General features: G+C 41.3%; 1 protein-coding gene across 1 annotated transcript; it reads left to right on the forward strand.

Moving 5' to 3' along the window:
- The first annotated feature begins 1,281 nt into the window (after nt 1–1,281).
- GCG (glucagon) lies at nt 1,282–19,019 on the forward strand. The gene is made up of 5 exons (XM_061612936.1): nt 1,282–1,373; nt 1,750–1,911; nt 11,525–11,659; nt 14,881–15,024; nt 18,876–19,019. Exons 1-5 carry the CDS (start codon nt 1,282–1,284, stop codon nt 18,877–18,879), a joined length of 537 nt encoding a protein of 178 aa, XP_061468920.1. The 3' UTR covers nt 18,880–19,019.
- Nucleotides 19,020–19,475: the final 456 nt, after the last annotated feature.

Genomic DNA, 19,475 nt, shown 5'->3' on the forward strand with positions numbered 1-19,475 from the left:
GGGCGACGGGGCATAAAAAGACATTGAAGCAAAGCACCTACAAGGAGGAGCGCAGTGCAACTGAGACAGCTTTTCCTTTCCTTTTCACATTATCAGCGGATTGGGTTAATATGGATTTAAAGGGGAACACTGTGTGATAGCTTCTGCTTGCCTGCAACATCATGTGAACCATGCAAATTACAAGGGGATGCAAGTAGCACTAGACACACAGTAAATCACTGTGTGGATGAGCCCTTTGTCCAAATAGGGATAGAAAGATCTGACAAGCCCCTCTAAGGGTTGTTGTAGGGTTTTTTTTCAATCTGAAATTTAGTATTCCACATTTTGCAGCATTTTGTGATTCCCTCCCCACAACCCTCATGAAAATTCTTCAGCATTTTAGTGCAGATTTCTCCTAATAAATACATTTTTGTATGCAGTTTTTACTAATGTACATATTTGAAAGTATTTTATCCTGATATAATGTATGTTTGTATACCTTCACAAACACATTCGTTTTTATGCACAGTTTCCTCTAATATATGCATTTTTGTAAACATTGGTGGGAGAACTACAACATGAAATTTGGATAAGTGAATTTTGAAGGATGGCTGTGTTTTGGTTCTCATATTGTTTTGGAAAGTGTTAATTTGATAGATTCAACTTTAAATATGAACTGAACTGAATTTCTCCTCCATCCCTAACTCCAAGTGAGAGTCATAGTCATCCATTACACTGCCATGATGAAAGCTGTCAAAAATTGTACCTGCATGTCAACACCCGAACAGGGCTGTAATAAGTGAAATCCACTAGCCATGTGGTCTCAACTAGTAGGAAAGGAAGACTTCATGCTTGAGCTGACAGCCACTAGGATTCCACATATGAAGAATATGGAGCTTGTTCATATGCTTAGCTTTCCTGCAAAAGGTATGATCATGTGCGTAGCATGCAAACAGTCCCAGTTTAAATCTCTGGCATCTCCAGTGAAAAAAGGTCAGGTAGCAAGTGGTGGGAGAGACCTCCACCTGAGACCCTGGGAACCGCTGTCAGTCAGAGTAGTTCTGGGTTAGAGGAGCAAATAACCCAACCTGGTATGAGGCTGCTTTCCATGTTCCTATGTTAGTTGGTTCCTATGACACACAGAACCTTTCGTGGTGGTTTCCACATGACAGTATTATGCTTGAATAATCTTTAAGGGCCTTAGGATCAGATCACAAGAGAGATCCCCCGGCATGTATGAATGGAGCCAAACTAGACTGCAATGACTATTTTTCCTTCATCCCTGTCCCACAGGTGACGAAAATGAAGAACATGTACTTTGTGGCTGGGTTGCTTTTAATGATTGCACAAAGCAGCTGGCAAAGTCCCCTTCAGGAAACAGAAGAGAAATCCAGGTAAACACCGGAGAGCAAACTTTTAATGCAGTAATAACCCAAATATGGACTATGTAACAGAGGGCAAGCTGGCAAGGAAACCCCCTTAAGATACTAACACCAAATTTTTTTTCTCCCATTGAACATTGGATAAACCAGCAGTATGGCTTTAAAAGTTGCTAATTCAACTAGTAGTGCTTTTGGTTGTTGTTTTGTCTACACAGAATCCATTTCTCCTATTACCAAACAGTTATTATACAACTAATGATCCTTTCTTAGCAGCAGTTATTTTTGAATACATAGATGTGTATCTTATAAGGAGGTCAATACGTGGTACAGCACCTTTCAAAATGTGCAATCTTCAGTACAATTAATTTGTTACAAACCACACTTATAGATCATTCAAAGCTTCCCAGGCTGAACCATTAGATGACTCTAGACAGCTGAATCAAGTGAAACGTCATTCACAAGGTACATTCACCAGCGATTACAGCAAGTACTTGGACACGAGACGAGCTCAAGATTTTGTAGAGTGGTTAATGAACACTAAAAGAAGCGGGTAAGCAAAATGGACACCCCCACCCCCACCCTCTTGTAAGTTGCCACATGGAAAAAATGTTAAACTAGAGTACCTGGTATCATATAAACCCAGGAGAAGGCATGATGAACGGATACCTTCATCCAACTAAAAATGTAGAGCTTGAACCGATCCTAAGAGCTTAATATTCATCCATCTGTCCATTTGTTCATTCATCTGTTCATTCATCCATCCACCTGTCTGTCCATCCATCCTGATTTACAGCCGTCCATCCTGATTTACACCTGAAAGCTTGGGACAAATAGCATTGCTTGTATCTGTAACAAAGGCATCTTTTCGCGAAGAACTCAGTGTCATCGCTTTGCCACAGTTGTGTCACTCGCCCACTCTTCAGGACCCTGAAATATAAATTCTAGGTAAATCTCATTGTAACATTTCTCCAACAGGTGTTAGCTGAGTAACCCTAATGGTCCAATCCAATGAGATGTTTTGTCATGCAAATCCCACTGAAATGATTGGGAATTGTGGAACAGTGACCACTGTGCACTTGAGCAACTCCCATTCGATCAATAGGACTTAACACTGGAGAACTTCTGAGTGCTTTATATTCTCTGGCTACAAACCAGCACATGGTTATTCACATTATTAATTCCATTGAAACTTGTGGGATTTCTTAAACACACATGATTGTGGCTGTAGTAGCAACTCATATCTTCAGAATCATGCTAGCAGCACAATAATATTGTACTAGCACCCATTTGTTGCTTCCAATTAAATGTGAAATTCGCTCCCACAGGAGGTAGTGATGGCTACCATCCTGGATGGCTTTAAAAGAGGGTTAGACAAATTCACGGATAAAGTTTTCAACATCTACTAGCCATGATGACTACTCTCTGCCTCCATAGTTGGAGACAATATGCTTCCGAATACCAGTTGCTGGAAACCACAGGAGTGGAGAGTGCTCTTGCACTCAGGTCCTGCTTCCCATGGGCAACTGGTTGGCCACTGTGAGAACAGGATGCTGAACTAGGTGGGCCATTGGCCTGATCCAGCAGGCTCTTCTTACATTCTTATGACCACTACATTGCTGGTACACCATGATCATAATACAAGTACATCAGCTCAAATAATTTGTAGTTTAAAAAAAAAAAAAAAACTAACAAAATAAGATCTATTCATTCGAATTCCAGTTTTGTCTCAAAAGTAGTTACAATTTTTAACTGTTTTGGGATTAGTTTTAAACCATATTGAAGTCCTTATTGTACCACTTGTTTTCAATTGGACTTGCGTTGGAGAATTTCTCAGTAGATTGTTCCCTATGGCTATAATATAGTGCATAGATATGCACGCCAAAGCCCCATTGAAATCAGTGCCTCTTACCTGTCAGTCCTATACATGTCTTCACAGAAATACGTCCCATGAATCCTATTCCCATATAAGAGGGTATAGGAGTGCAGCCTCAAGCACCTACTACTTAACAGATTTCAGTTTCATTTACATTTATATATGTTCAGTTTCATAGATTCATATAAGATTTACAATATATCATGAAATAAGACCTGTAAATTGGAATATCAGCTTTATTTTAAAGTAGTTTAAAAACACACACACCAGACATCCGCACACATATGCACACTTTCAGACATCAGATGATAGGGACCTTTGAAAAACAAATCTATAATAGTCTTATCAGAAGAATGGCAAAATTGTAAGCTCATGAAATGCAATTATTTTTTAAACAGCCTTATTTGGAAGGTACATGTATCACATGTAGGATCAGGAAAATATCTGGCAAGTGGCTTCAAATAAAATAATATGATGGAAACACAACCTACATAGTCTTCTATAGCAGAGCAAAGTATATCTCACCCATTAGTACTGGAATGCATTGCAGCATTTAGGAAGGGATCCAGAACGAAGGAAGATGCTTTATGCCAAGTCAGGCCATTGCCTACGCCGACTGGGAGCAGGTCCCCAGAGTTTCAGACGGGTTTTTCCTAGCCCTACTTCCCTGGAGAGACAGAAATGGAATCTTCCCCCAGAAAAGTAAACTGCCTTATACCAGGTCAGACCCATCTAGCCCAATATTATCTACTCTGACTGCCAGTTGTTCTCCAAGCTCTTAAGCAGGTTTTTCTCGTTATCTGCCATCTGACCTTTGTAGTTAACTGGAGATACAAGGGATTGAACCAGGGGCTTTCTGTACACAAAGCATGTGCTTTAGCACTAAGCTATGGTCCCTCCCAGAAGAAAAAAGAAATGCCACTCGTGCAGTTCTGCATGCAGATGTGCAAATCCTTAAGCATGAGCTCTGTGCACAGCTATCTACATGAAACAAGCTTTCTCACAGAAGAAATTCAATGGATGCAGTTGGATGTTCTCTCTGCAAGGTTTCACTTTGCACTAGCTGCAAGTGCACGGAAAAGACTTGCTTTGCTGTGGATCCCGACCATAGTACAGTAATACAGTAAAGCAACTTCCTACCTTCAGGGAATCCTTACTTTGCTGATTTGTCAACTGAAGAACTCCTGTTCATCTGCCGTGGCATTCTGATTGCTTTTGAAGAAGATTCCTGAAAAATGTTCTAGAGCACCCTCTCAGTTCACGTAGGCATCACCCAAGGTGATGTAGTCTCAGTGGGGCCCTGTGTGAACTGACATTGTGACCCAGAACACACCCAACATTCCCCTGCACCTGCAATTTCCAATGGGACATTGATAGTGGTGGGCAAGCTGTATTTCAGGGCAATTTATCTACTGATTACTGACCTTTGGATTGAGGACACCCAGCTAAACCTCCAAGGAACACCAGGCTTCCCTGGAATCTAGCTTGGAAAACCACTGCCACCAAGAAAAACTCTATAATGGAAAGCAATGCACTGTTTGAAACTCCTGAAATAAATGAACAGCATTTGTGAGTTTGTTTCCTTTTTTTCTCACCCTCTTATTTGTCCTTCACAACTTTATATTTGTATCATTCACCAATTCAGATGCTGACAGTCAAAGTAATTTGGTACTTTGCTGTCTCTCACACACATCAGAATTTGGTTCTTCACTGTCCAAATACTTTGTTGCCCATTGTTACTTCACTGTCACGTGTGATGTTGTTTTTGTTTCTTTGGGGTTTTGTGTCAACTTCAACAATCACTATTGTTGCCCCATGAGCCTGCTGAATAATGCCTTAATCAGATGATATTGGATAACTATTTGATAAATATGTGAAAGTCCCAAATAATCTCAGTAAGCATGATCCTGCCCCTCTATGTTATGTGCAGGGAAGCACATATCTGCCAGGAAAGGGGTCCCTTCAGAGTGAGGTTGTCTTTGTGGCTGAGGTCTCTGTGGACACCCTTTCCACCCATTACCCTAAAACCTCCCAGTATGTAAATGAGAACTTCCCAACTCTCTATTGGTTATGGGTAATTGGCAGTGCCCATGCAAATGTACCTTCTGAACAGACCACAGCCCATCAATTTAGGCCAGCCTTCCCCATTGGATGTGCTGGGCTGATGAGGATTTGTGATCCCAAAGTCCCTGGAGGGCACTAAATAGGGGAAGGCTGGTTTAGGCTTGTTGGGCTTTACCCCATGAAACTCCCTGTAAGTGAAAACTTACTTCTCCTACAAATAGGAGAAAACTGCACATGAGGGCTGGTGTATCAAATGTCCAGGTATTGATGGTGGTGCTGTCTTTGCCAGGCAATGCTAGACCATGCAGAGCATGACACAGCTATGACTCGGTGACATTTGGTCAGTGCAAATGTACATCCATTGGCCTAAGCTGGCTTTTGGTGTGCATGGGCGAACTCGAACCTTGGGCTTCCATGTGCATTTGGCAGGGTCAGGATCATGCTCAATACAAAATAAAGAACTAGCTCATAGCCTGTTCCTCAACATATTTTACATGGAAGTAGTCCCCTCTGAGTTGAGTGGGGCTGCTTAGTACATGTCCTTAGACCTAAAGCCTAAGTGAATGGACAAAAGATTAATGAAATAACACACTGCATGAACAATTCTAGGATAAAAACTGTGTTGATTCACAGAACCACTCTGCTCACGGAGGTCTTCTTTTCTCCCCTACCTTGCAGCATTCCAAGCTAATAGAAAACAGATCAACCAAAACATTGGCCACAAACAAAAGCCACCCTATTTCTTCCCACACCACAAACCTTTCCAAGCAGTTGCAAGCAAAACTGTAGCCTGTGATCACAACCAACAATTCAAACCACCAGTCTACCCATAGCTTGATCACTACAAGGCTGGGATGGAGATTGACTGAGAGCTTGTGTGGTTATGTGAATTGGCTCTTGGTCTTTAACCAGCCCCTAATTCAAAGCTACCATGATTACTTTTTTTTTTTTAGTTTTTAGCATAATTGTGAAACAATGAATAACTGAGTAATGAGTTAGGAGCAACTGAACAGTTGCATAGCATGTTATGTGTACTTGAACCAGGAAACAAATTTTTATTCAGTCACGAAATGATTAGTTGTTTTTTTTTTCTTTTAAACCTATTTTGGAATATGGGGAATGTGTCAGTTGTGGCATTTTGTTTGAATACTTGTTTCAGTATAAAAATAAAAGTGTGCATCAAGAGAAAAAATGTACTATTACTTCTCTCTAGAATTCACATTATAAAACTCCAAGCATAATTGAACATTCGCTACTGGATCTATTGGTTGATTGATCAGGTGTATTACGTATGTGAATTATGTCCCTAATAAAAGGCAATAAGGTCTATAGTCTCTATAGAATTAAATAGAAGTCATGGAGTGCATATGATTCTTGTCCTAACATTTCAGTGCCATGCAAGATGTAATGTTTAACTAATGTGAAATGGAATTTTGTTTTTCTGTCTGTGCAAATGTACTTTTAATAACCTAATACTTATGGACCCGTGCCACAGACAACAAGGACTGGAAGAGAGAGAGAAAGAAAACCTCCTGGACCGGCTCTCAAGGTATTTTAAGTGAATTTAGATTTTATAATACAGGGAATGTAAAAAATATATCCTAAGCCAATTTGACTAGGGATGGTCCCAGTTAGCCTCTATTTGAGCATTCATTCTGGCTTGTCTGGAGGGAGATTAGATGGTGTTGGCTATTTAATGAGCATCCATTCTGACTTGTCTGAGGGAAGGTTAGATGACATTGTGTCAAAGCAAGTGTTATCTTACACTTGCCTGTGCATTTCCCATCACTTTCCTTATCGCAAAAAGTCTGATCTTTGGGGGAAGCAAAGGCTTGTAGTGCAAGACCTTCCAATCAACTATAATTGCACATCTAGAATTTACCAGTATGTGACTGAATGTCACCCCCAAATAGTGACAGTCTGGAAGTGCCCCCTCATTTTTTTTTTATAGTTTGAGAAGGGTTGGCCTCTCACCTCTGCATACATTTGCAGATTCCTAAAAGTACTGGCCCTTGTGATGTGTGGATGCTGCTGCACACCCTTGCCAACTCTGACAATGCTGATCTGACCATCTGATGGGAGAAAAGGGGTACTGCCTGGAAAAAACCCTCCCAACAGGTGGTTGGTTGTCAGAGGTGACGTAGGTATATGGCAGTGTAGAAACATAATGTGCACATATGACAAGGCCTTATAGAATCATGTAGACCAGTAGTGAATGGCAGTGGCTCTCCAGTGCCTTAGGTAGCGAGGTCTTTCCAACAGGCTGCTACCTGATCCTTTTTATCTGGTAATGTTGGAGACTGAACTTGGGTCCTTTTGCGTGCAAATCCAATCTACCACAGAGCTGTGTCTCTCCTTCCGGGGCACATCCCTGGTTGCGGAATGTGCCCCTACCTTACAGCTTTTGTGTATGCAGTAGAGTTATGCGTGCATGTATATTTATAATATACTGGGCTGGGAGCAACTTGCTTTTGGGAGGGGGGAGTCCCATTCATTGCAATGATGGTTACATCCAAATAAGTGGGCTTAGGGTAATAGCTTAAGTTAGACCAGTGGTTCCCAACCTGAGGGCTGGGACCCCCAGGGGGCCGCGAAGTAATCCAGAGGGGACCGTGAACAGTAAAGAAATGAATTATTTATTATTATTTTTTAAAGTCTTCACTCCCTCTACACTGTCTGCTTTCCGCTGCTGCTGCAGATGATACCTCCCCCTTGCTCCAAATGGGAGGGGAGGCCTTTTCCTGAAGTGCCACAGTGTCTTTCAGGTGCACTAAAGGCAGGCATCTGCCTATAAAATACATGGCAGATGCCAAAGGAGGCTGAGGGTGGAGCTACCAGGAAGAAGAGGGGGTTACTATCACTGATTCCTGTCTCCTTGCACTGCCGCTACTGACAACACCCTTACTTAGAATGAGAGGAGAGGGCTTTTTGTGAAGCAAAAAGAAGCAAGCCTGCAAAGAAAGGCTGCTTTCCCCCTTCCTTCTTGGCAGCCAGCCTGCCTCCCTAGGGGGAGGGGGGGTCACAATTTTTTTTCAGCTTATAAAGGGGTCCCGTGCTCATAAAGGTTGGGAACCACTGAATTGAATTATAATGAATTGAATTCAAGTGTAGGCAGGTAAAACCAAGTATAAACTCATTGCAACTTGCAGATGTAGTATCACGGCTAGCTGTGCTCTCGGCATTGTGGGCACACATGTCGTTAGAACCATCCACACCTGCACTTAGAATTATGTTATCTCGACTGATCATGATATGTTGTCTCCTTCACACATCACATGGAGGCAGATCTGTAATCCGTGGAACAATACTAAGTGGGCACATGATAGCCACTCACAGCTTTCTGACACCTGTACCTGTGAAATGCGTCTGTTTGCCAGGTGCATACATCGCATTTCTATTTCTAGATGTAATGCATGTTATGTGTACTTATATACATACGATGTGTGAAGTAGTCCTTAGTTAACAAGTTTTATGCAGGTTTACAGGAAAACAGAGTTTATCGCCAAAGGGAAGTGTTTCTCAGAATACCATATGTTGTCCATTTTTGATGATAGGGGAAAAAAAGGATCTATTGATTTCCTTTTTTATCATGGTCCATATGGTGATAGCCCGAAATTAGAAATTAATAACAGCTAATCTCATGGAGGAGTGGTACTCTCAGATTGGCCCTTATGGAAAAACTTATCTATCCATTGAGGGAAAGAAATAAACCAAAGGAACAAAAATATGTTCTATATGAAATGGTTTCATTTTATTAAATGTATTTCGGTCAAAGAACATGATTGGCTTCCTCCATCAACACCTGCACCTTGATGGAGGGATATTATAGGCTGACTGATTTAATTTTTTATACTTGAATTGTTGATTAATTATATTATGATCCCCTGATTATTTCAATTAATATTTGTTTGTTCATGTGTGATGAATTGTATATTTGTGGAAGATTTACTGTTGTCTTCTTACTTTGATTTTATATTTGCTGTATGTGTGTATATATATCTATATATTTGTCAGCTCTTATTGTTGATTTTTTAATTTTTTTTATTTAGTTGCATGTATTATTATCTTTTGTGTTAGAACTGTGTACGTGTTTTTTGATGCTTTGTAGCAATGCATATTCTTATAAGAAAAAGAATACTATGCTATGTAGAGATTAAACTCATGAAACTAACAAAAATATTATTAAGCATAATGTCAGTGATGACATACACAAACTGAGAGAAAGGAAGGGATTTAAAACAAATGTTTGGCAGGGAAAGTGAAACTGGATCCTGTATTCCACTGCTAAACTGAACAAAAATAATATGCATATAGGGAATCATTCTATGATGTTACAGCATGAACTTCCAAACAGACAGAAATATATTTGCAATACATTTATGGAAATCTGAAACAAGGGGGGGGAATAGCAAAAGGAGATTCTGTATGAATCAGGTATAGCATCAGGAAGATGGAACACATGTACACATTACATTTGTAGTGTCTTGGGAAAGAATTCTCAGAGGGATGGTTTACACTAGAGGCAGCCACTGATTCAGTTCATCTCCCTGAGTGATGCTGTCTGCCCCCATGCCTGTCAATTGTAGAATGAAAAGAGGTGTCCAGGTGAATAGAATCTTTGACACCTTTGACTAGGCTGAAGGTATTTTGGGGTTGGGGGGATGGAACCCAGCTTTTAGCAAAGGTAGTGGGTGGCAAAAAGGTTTATATGTTAGATTTGGTGTGCGGAAGCACTTCCATGTAAGTTGTTTTCACTACCATTGTAACGTGAAGAACTAATAAGCATATCCTAATTCCTCATGAAGTGAAACATCTCCATACCAGTGCTGTGTGTCGTATGGATATATATGTATTCTTGTGGACAACTGTTTACAGATGCTATAAACTAGCCTAAGCAAGAGTTTACAATCAGTCACAAGTGCTGATCTCACTGTTGTGATGTCAGCAATCGCTTGGGGGACACATGACAAATCTGCCCACCCCAATGCTAGATTTGGTTGAGTCAGAAAAAAAGAGTACAGATCTCTTGTTTACTGAGATCTAAAATGGGCTCACACTAGAATCATTTATTTGGGGGTTTCTCCTTTGAAGACTAGCTCTTTCCCTGTAGTGAATCTGCCTCCTTCATGCCTGGGATCAGAGAGAGTTCTGCCAGTCAAATAATCTTCATGCTAGTTTTGACAACCAAACTACCTTGCTGAGAATGTAGACTGGCTGAATCCATGTGCAAGTTAGCACTTTGGAAAGCAGTCGCATGAAATCATCCCATTTTTTTTCAAGGGACATAACTGAGTCTGGCCTAACCATCCCCTGTCCCCCCCCTCTCTCTAGGCCCTGCTCTGGGTTCAGGTGTGGACTAAACCTTCTCCTTCCCTCTGGAGATGCTTACATCTCTAGCCATTGAAGATCATCTGGTCCAATCTGCATTGCCCCTGGACTAGATCCTGTTTCCATTTCTTGGTCATGCTAGAATGTGATGGCATGTTGACCTAGCACATCTATCTGTACGTACTGCCTTCAAGTCGATTCCGACTTATGGTGACCCTATGAATAGGGTTTTCATGAGGCTGAGAGGCAGTGACTGGCCCAAGGTCACCCAGTGAGCTTCATGGCTATGTGGGGATTCGAACTCTGGTCTCCCAGGTCATAGTCCAACACCTTAACCACTACACCACACTGGCTCTCACACATCTATCTATCTATTGACAGAGATGGGCTTCTTTTGGGGGGAAAGCCAGGATATGAATTTAACAAACAAACAAACAAAGTGTGCCATCTGTCACCACCACCTTCCTTCTCCTTTGACCCCCATGTCTTTCCCCTCCTGTTCCTCTTCCTGCTTGCTACCACCCCACTGCTCCTCCTCCTTGCCCCACGGCTGCCTCCATTGTGGCAACAGTACAGGTGCTCTCCACAGCCACCTCAACCACAGAGCCTTACACTAAGGAGTGGTGGGCCCAGAGAGCCCTGTTGGAGCACCACTAGCTGCTTCATTGCAGCAGCAGTAGCACTCCATGTCTGGTGGGCGGAGAGTGGCGGTGGTAGTGGCAGTGGCAGCAGCAGTTACAGTGAGTGGGTGATGCAATCTGCCGCCTCAGGCACATGTGTCACCATGCCTCATTATAGGGCCAGCCCTGCCTATTGAGAGAAAGAGAGAGAGAGAGATGGGAGAGTTCCTGGGAGCAAGAAGGCAGTCTGAGTCCTAAGGCAACTGTTCTTCTTTTAGCAATGGACTCGCCAGGCGTCATGCCGAATATGAGAGACATGCTGACGGCACCTTTACCAGTGACATCAGCTCTTACCTGGAAGAACAAGCTGCCAAGGACTTCATTGCTTGGCTAGTGAATGGACGAGGAAGAGAGTAAGAATCCATCTGTTGCTACTATCATTAAACATTTCTTAGCTTTTGGGGGGTTATACCAATCAAAGCCTACTGGAACCACAATGTATTCCCTCCCCCTTTCTGACTGTATGTCACATTCCTCTTTTGTAACTGAAGATGTTATCATGGGTGTGAGATGATCTAACTGCCAATTAAAATGTAGTTCTTTGCAAGTTGATTGTGTTGTTACATGCTTTGTCCATAAGGTCAAGTCACACAGAAGGTCAATGTAGTTTTCATCTTTACTCTGCTTGCCTCCCTATCCTCACCTTACTTCTGTCCAAATGACTTGTGTCCACTCCCTTATCAGCAGGTTTGTTAACCCAAATTTCTCTGGCCCCGTTTGCTCCAGGATTCTGACCTGCTTTCTGCCAGTGTTCCCAGCACCCTGCTTTCCCTTCCATTTTCTTATTTCCAAAGTTTGTCCAAACTCCTCCTCTACAAGCCTTTCCTTCTTTTCTCTGCCTCCCTCCCAGCCTCTTCAAGACATTGCTGCTAAACTCATCATCACACTGTCACCATCTTTTCCATCCCTTTAAAAAAGTTTCTTTTTGCCTTCCCACTCTCGTTCTGCAAGACGTTGCACATTTACCCCCTCCCCTGCCTCGAAAGCATCCCCTAACATTAGGCTGCCAACACCTCCATCGCTAACCTGTACTCCATCAGTAACCACCTACATCCTGTTCTCACCATTCTTGTGACAACCTCCTTTTCTTTTTGCTGCTTTTGGCCTGTTCTACCCACTGCTTCTGACTTCAATTCATTTTTCTCAGTGACTGTACATTTGGAACAGCGCCTCCGTTGCTTCATTCCCTCCTCTAAAAAGCCCCACTCCCAGGCGTCTGCAAGCCCCCTACACATTTTTGCCTGCATGGCCTGGCAGTTGAAAGGTCAACATGCCTTGTTCCATTTGTACTTATTTTGTACCCTTTAGACTGTGAGCTCTTTGGAGCAGGGTCCTCTCCTTCCTGTCCTCTCCCTCGGTCCCATGTTCAAAATCTGTATTGCCAGCTGTAAAGACACTGTGTTATGTCACTGCCATGCCCTCAAAATCGATTATGATGATGATTGCCATAAAGATAATAAAATGAGATCTGAGAGTCGAGCATAATGATGTATGTTGGAATTTAGGAAGAAAGCCAACCAATAATAATAATAATAATAATAATAATAATAATAATAATAATAATAATAATAATAATAATAATAATAATAATAATAATAATAATGGTATTTCTGAAACACCTGGTTATATAACCCTGATTGGGCAGTACATCAGCTCTGTGGTAAGGGTTAGAGAGAAGATACCCATTCTTATTATTATTAATAGCCAAAATATATCTTCATGAATGGTAGCAAAGGCATGGTATTTGCCTGCTGGATATCAATCCTTGGATCAAAAGAGAAAAGAAAAAACGAGCAGCCATGGCGGATGGGGTGTGGGAAGGCAATTGAAATACATCCCTCTTTGTCCTCTGTTACGTGTAACCTAGGGGCTAACTATGTGTCACATGCAAATACACGTAGTGGGTTGCTTTTGTTTAAAGGAAAACAGTGATTTTTAAACAGAGAAGCAATTTGGGAGAGGGAAATGGGACATTTACGCCTTTCTTTGCTCCTGTCCTGGGAGGGATGATTTGGACCAGAGAAATGACAAGTAGGAAAATGTCACACATGCCTCTCCTGACCCTTTTCTGCTCAAAATCTACCCCTCCTCTCTTTTCCCCTTTTGCACTATTTGCGCTAATGTGTAATTAGCCCTGAGATGTTACATAGCTTCAAGAGTTCTTTAAAATTTAGTCTGCTGCTTTGATTTTATTACCAGTCAAATCTAAAACGTAAGTTTGGTGAGGATCGCGGCAAGCGACACTCCTCTCATTTTTCCATTTGTGTACCTGTTGAAAGGAACCCTCAGGGCTATTAATCAGGAACAGGATTTCTCTCCATATGTTTATATACTTACACATCATCAAAAAGATTTAGGAAAATAATACTGCAGCCTGTTACAAATTCTCAGCAAAACCACCAGTACTGTCTGATGTTGCTAATAGCAAGATATTTCTACCCTCCCCCCCAAAAAAACTTCTTAGGAATTAAATCTAGAGAGATTAAAAGTTTTTTTAAAAATGGTGAATGAAAACAGTTGGCTCTGATGTGGCGACATTTAATTCTGAAGTACATTTTTATATTGCATTTTACTTCTAAGAGTGGCACCGTAACCCTCTGTTTGATATTGTATCTTCTGTTACTGAACCCAATTAAAATTATAAGCAAGGAATTCAGAACTTTCTTCTCAGGAAGTATTTATTCCGTTGTAATTCCTGTATCACATGGGAGAAGTTGGCTCACATGTTTCTGATAAACTTACGTTGTTCTCTTGGGTAATAATTTAAAAATCATTTGTGTTCATACTTCATATCACATAGAAATACATTACTGTTTATGATGAGGTAAATGGCTTTGTCCTCCGGAAACACAGTTCTCAGAGAATACTGAAATGCTGTATCAACATTTTTAAGAGTTTAGCAACAAAGTTCTCTTGGTGTTAACGGATCAGCAGTAGAGGTCCCTCCCTCTTACTGGTGATGTGCATGATTCTAAGGCACAATCCAATCAGTTCAACTGACTTAAAATGGCACACTCATGGATTACAGCTGCAGAACCTTCTCCTGAGTCCACCAGCAAATATTCATTACTGGAAGAAGTACGGATTCACTTATCTTTCTGCTCAGTACTAGAGACATTTATTACCACTGACGGAATTTGGTCATGCATGTTGGGACTTAATAGCAGCAGCATATAGTATTTGGCCAGGCAAACACTTGGGATGTAATAGTACTGGGCGTGAAGCAGCTCAGTGTAAGCACTTTAAAGTTCCATTTATTTAGATGGGAGAGATAAGCCTGAGCTTTAATCTTTGCCAATTAAACCAATGGGACCTTATAAGAGCTCAGCCTTGGCTGAACAGCATCAAACATTTACCCTTTATTAGTGATTATGTTTGTTTGTTTTTAAGAAACCATTTGCTAGGTCGGAAACCATGTTCCAGGTGTTATTTTGCTGGATGGTTATTAAGAAGATATAAAAGCTTCGTCCAATACACTTCTGCTGGGAAAGCTTTGAGCAAAATTAAGGATTAGACAGGAGACATATTTATTCAGACCTACAAGGATGTTATTTGTCCATTTTTCCCCTTTAAGTTTCACAGAAGGAGCTGGTACAGCTGAAGGCCTTGGCAGAAGACATGCGGATGGCACTTTCACCAGTGATTACAACAAACTCCTGGATGAGATGGCAACCCAAGAATTCCTCAAGTGGCTGATTAACCAAAAAGCGACTGAGAGGTGCCTGAATTTTGGCTAACCATATTTCAGATTTTCTTGGATTTAGCAATGGCGGAGGAGGGGGAAAATGCTGCTTATTTCCAGTTTGTTATTTATGTCAGGAGTGGAAACCTCCAGCCTGGGGGCCTGATCCTGCCTCTTCCCAAGTAAATTTTTCCCTAGCTCCTCAAAACCCCATCAATTTGAGTGGCGGTGGCAAAAAAAGAGTAGATTTGACAGTGAGTGGGTCAGGGAGGCTGGTGTTTGTGTGAGGCTTCATGCACACCATACATTTAAAATACATGACTTCCCCCAAAGAATCCTGGGAACTGTAGTTTACCCCTCACAGAGTTACAATTCTCAGCACCCTTAATAAACTGCAGTACCAAGGATTCTTTGAGGGAAATAATTTATTTTAAATGTATGGTGTGTATGCAGCCTGAGAGATGGCAAGTGTGGAGTGGCCACAACCATCATGTCGTATGGGCCCATGGAGAATTGGCCAAGGAGGAATGTGGCCCTCCAGCCAAGAAATGTTAGCCACCCCTGATTTATATCATATGCATGTACAGTATTGGAAATATTTTATGGCTGATAGATCTTTATATTTAACATGTTAAGAACAGCATGGATATTTCCAGAAGCTGTGATGGGCTCCCTCCATATTTTTCCCAGCAGTTACTCCTTGTATGTCCTCCATGCAAACCATCAACATGCTTTTCATACGTGAATGGGGAGCACATTACAAAGCAATTTGTATACTAACCGTTTGCATGACAGAACCATTACTGGGAGTTTCTGCCAGAGAATAATATGTGTGTGTCTGGAGTTAATGGAATGCTACCATTAGAGAGAGAAGAGTCATCTCAGGTGTCAGAAATGGAGGCATCATTGAAAGGCAGCAGATTTGCCAGTAATTAAAATATTTCTGTGTGTGTGTGTGTGTGTGTGTGTGTGGACATCTTTCTACAAGTATGTGGAGTCAGGCCTGGATGCCAACCATGTTTTAATTGTTATTTAGTATTAGACTATGTACACTCTACTCTGGCTCAAGTGGGCTTCCATTCCTGCTTTTTGAAACCGGGTGTACATGGTGTTACCTGCACCCATTAGGTATCTCATAGTTTCTCTCAAATACTACTTCTGAAAATTTCGCCCAAGCCAGCTTCGTTCCAACTTGTGAACTTAAGCCACAATGAATGTGTAGTGAATCTCATATGTGTGTACAATGAAAACAGTTCCCTGTCCAGCTGGGTGTGGTCCAGCATGTCTGACATCAGCACTGCAAGGGAGGGTGTATTGCGGAGGAGCACCCTACTTCCCACCCAATCACACACCTGGCTGCCTTTGCCTTCCTATTGATTCAGAACTAAGGCTTCAATACTAACTGTGTCTACTCAGAATAAGTCCAATTGAATTCAGTGGGGCTTACTCCCTGGTAAATGGATTAGGATTGCAATCTAACTTTCGTTCATTTCAATTGGCCTTACTTCCAAGTAAATGTGAAGGACTCCAGCTTTAAAACAAGAGGGGGGAGTGGAGATCCATGCCCATTTCTGCTCATCAAAGCCTCTGCAAACAAAGGTGGGGGATCTGTCTCCTCTCACTCATCTTGATTATTTAAAGTGCTGACCCCTGGAAAAACAAAGCTGTGACCAATCTCCACACAGGAGTTTAGGAAGGTAGAGGAAACAGAGAATCAAGCAGAAGATAGTCTGAACAGTTTGGAGCCCAGAATGCACAAGCAGCTCCCTCCCCCTCTCTTGCCAGTGACACCCCTCCCTCTTTGCCCAAAGAGCACATTGATTGCACTGGCTGTCACTCACCAGAAAAAAAAAGATTGCTGGCTTTTTAAAAGGTGGGGGGAGTTCTCTCTCTCTCTGTACGAATGTATCCCATTGTATCTGAAAGATGTATAGGATCAGATGACCAACTGCTCTGGCGATGATTTCCAGGGGGGTGGAGTTGGAGGGATGAAAGCTTCACCAATAGGAATTGCGGACTGGTGGAGAGTGAGAAAGCCAACCAGGCAATTCACCTCAGTGAAGACATTCCTGCCCCTGCCCCTGCCCCACCCCCTGGTATGGACAGACAGCTGGGCAATGTGGAAACATAAAAAAGTGTAGAGATGTGTACAAAGCTGTGCAAATTCAAGTTGAAACGCAGCAGAAAAACACCCATCTGTGCTGCATTTTAAGTTGGTAGTGCGTACATAGCCTTAGAAGGGAAACCACTTAGAAGCCACCTTGGCAATTAAGCGGCATGTAAATAAATAAATAATAACAATAATAAAAAGTCATAAAAGCTCCCTGCCCTTTATAATCAATGTGCAATTAAAAAAAAAAACAGCTGGGAAGGGGCTGATAATGATCAGGATTGTATCAGTCAGGGAGAGGGGATTTGACCCTTTCCACTCTTGCTGAGGTCCCGAGGAAGCTGCTACTTGGCACCAATGCAAAGCACAGCTTTGGAGGAGTGATCTCCTCAGGACCACAACAGGGAAAGAAATGCGGTGGGGTGGGGGCACCATCTTGTCCTTTGCCTCAGGCAGCAATATGTCTTGGGCCAAGCTTGATTCTCCAGCAATGGTTACTCAGAGGAATTTCACTTCTTAGGTTTCATGTAGCCCTCCTAGCTAATAGCCACTGATGAATCTATCCTCCATGAATTTGCCTAACCACCTTTGAAGCAATTGCCATGTCTTATGGCAGCAAATTCCATAAACAGACTACAGGCTGGGTTGAAGAAGTACCCCATTTGCTCTGTCCTCAATCTACTGCAGCCAATCAATTTCATTGGATAAGCCCAGGTTCTAGAGCTATGAGAGGGAAATTCTCTCTACCCACTTTCCTCACACAACACTTAATATTATAAACCTCTTTCTTGTGTTTTTCCTCCCCACAAAGTCTTTTTTTTTCAAACAAAAAAGCCCCAGAGACATTAGCCTTTCCCCAAACCAATGTTAATTATAGTGAATATAAAAATGTTACAGTAGGGCCCCACTCATACGGTGGTTTACGTTCCGAACCCCCGCTGTCAAGCGAAAACCGCTGTAAAGCGGAACCCATTGAATAGAATGGTGCACGACGCCCGAAAACCGCTGTAAAAGTGGAACAAGCACCATATGACTGGGGTTTTAGTCTAATTGCATCTAATTGAGACCGCTGTATTAGCGAATCACTGTAAAGCGAATCGCTGTAAAGCGGGGCCCTACTGTATTCCTAGAAAATTGGAGCACTGTCTTTTAAACTTGTTTAACTAAAGTAGGTTTTAAAAACATTGCGAAAGTGCCTTTCTAGATTGTTGCATCTCATTTCTAACAAGTTTATGGTTGCCTGTATTATCAAAATTTGAAGCCTAAGCATACTGGAAGGATGTTGGCACATTCAGATGCTGTGTGATTTAAACAATGAACACAATGGCCCTTTTGAGCCATGTTTTGAGACTTACTTCCACATTATTGTTCTCAATAGTTCAGACCAAGACTGGAATTCTTTACATTCTTAAATATGTGCTATTATTACAAAAAGATTTTACTTATGGACTATAATCCTGCACATCTTTACTTAACAGCTATGTATATACACAAATGATCCAATCAGAATTAAGCACATTTAAGACTGAAATCGCATACACAGCTACACAGCAATACGCCCAATTCAACAGTGTTATTTATTTATTTATTTATAACATTTATAAACTGCCTGATCAAAGAGCTCTCCAAGTGGTATACAAATAAAACTGTAAATAAAACAGCTAAAATTCATAAATAATTAAAAACAAATATACATAAAATCATCATAATTAAAAAGAAAGATAAAATCAATAAAACTTTTTAAAAATAACTTTTCATTAATTTTCTTTTTATACAGATAACAAAGGACTACAGATATAACAAGGAAAGAAGGGACGGTCATATTCCATTAATCGGGAAATAAGAAGCAAATTACTCATCATAACCAAACATATCTTTCTAAAGAGTGTTATGAACCACAGAGGGGTGAACACCATGTTCATGAGCCGTAACATACAGAGTAAAAATAAACCATGTTTCATAAAATTTTACAGTGTTGGTCTGGAGTCTGTCATGTACTTGCCAAGTCTGTTTTTTCATGAGTGCAGGGTGCTGAACTTGTGCATACCAGTTCTGGATCAAATTCACATCCATGGACAGCCATTATTTTGCTGTGGTGTTTTATGGCAGTTAACAAAAACTAAATAAAGTTTTTATGCTGCAAAGTTTGAGTGGAGTCATCACAGATGAATAATACAGCCAATTTAGGATTAGCTACGATCTCCTGAACTGTAATATTTTCAATCTCTCTAAAAAATTTCACAGAATGTAGTAACCTTTGGGAAGGACCACCATAAATGATAGCCAGTTCCTACTGAACCACAATTGCACCAGAAGCTTTTATCGCCAGAGCCAATAATTTTACTTAGTAAACAAGGAATCGTATAGCAGCGGTGCA

The sequence above is a fragment of the Rhineura floridana genome, chromosome 2 (genome assembly GCF_030035675.1).
Source record: "Rhineura floridana isolate rRhiFlo1 chromosome 2, rRhiFlo1.hap2, whole genome shotgun sequence".
In the NCBI taxonomy this organism is placed as follows: Eukaryota; Metazoa; Chordata; class Lepidosauria; order Squamata; family Rhineuridae; genus Rhineura; species Rhineura floridana.

Coding starts and splice junctions, on each gene's coding strand:
- GCG (XM_061612936.1), top strand. CDS start 1,282: ATGAAGAACATGTACTTTGTGGCTGGGTTGCTTTTAATGATTGCACAA. Junction 1,374..1,749: donor GAAACAGAAGAGAAATCCAG/GTAAACACCGGA, acceptor CCACACTTATAG/ATCATTCAAAGCTTCCCAGG. Junction 1,912..11,524: donor ATGAACACTAAAAGAAGCGG/GTAAGCAAAATG, acceptor TTCTTCTTTTAG/CAATGGACTCGCCAGGCGTC.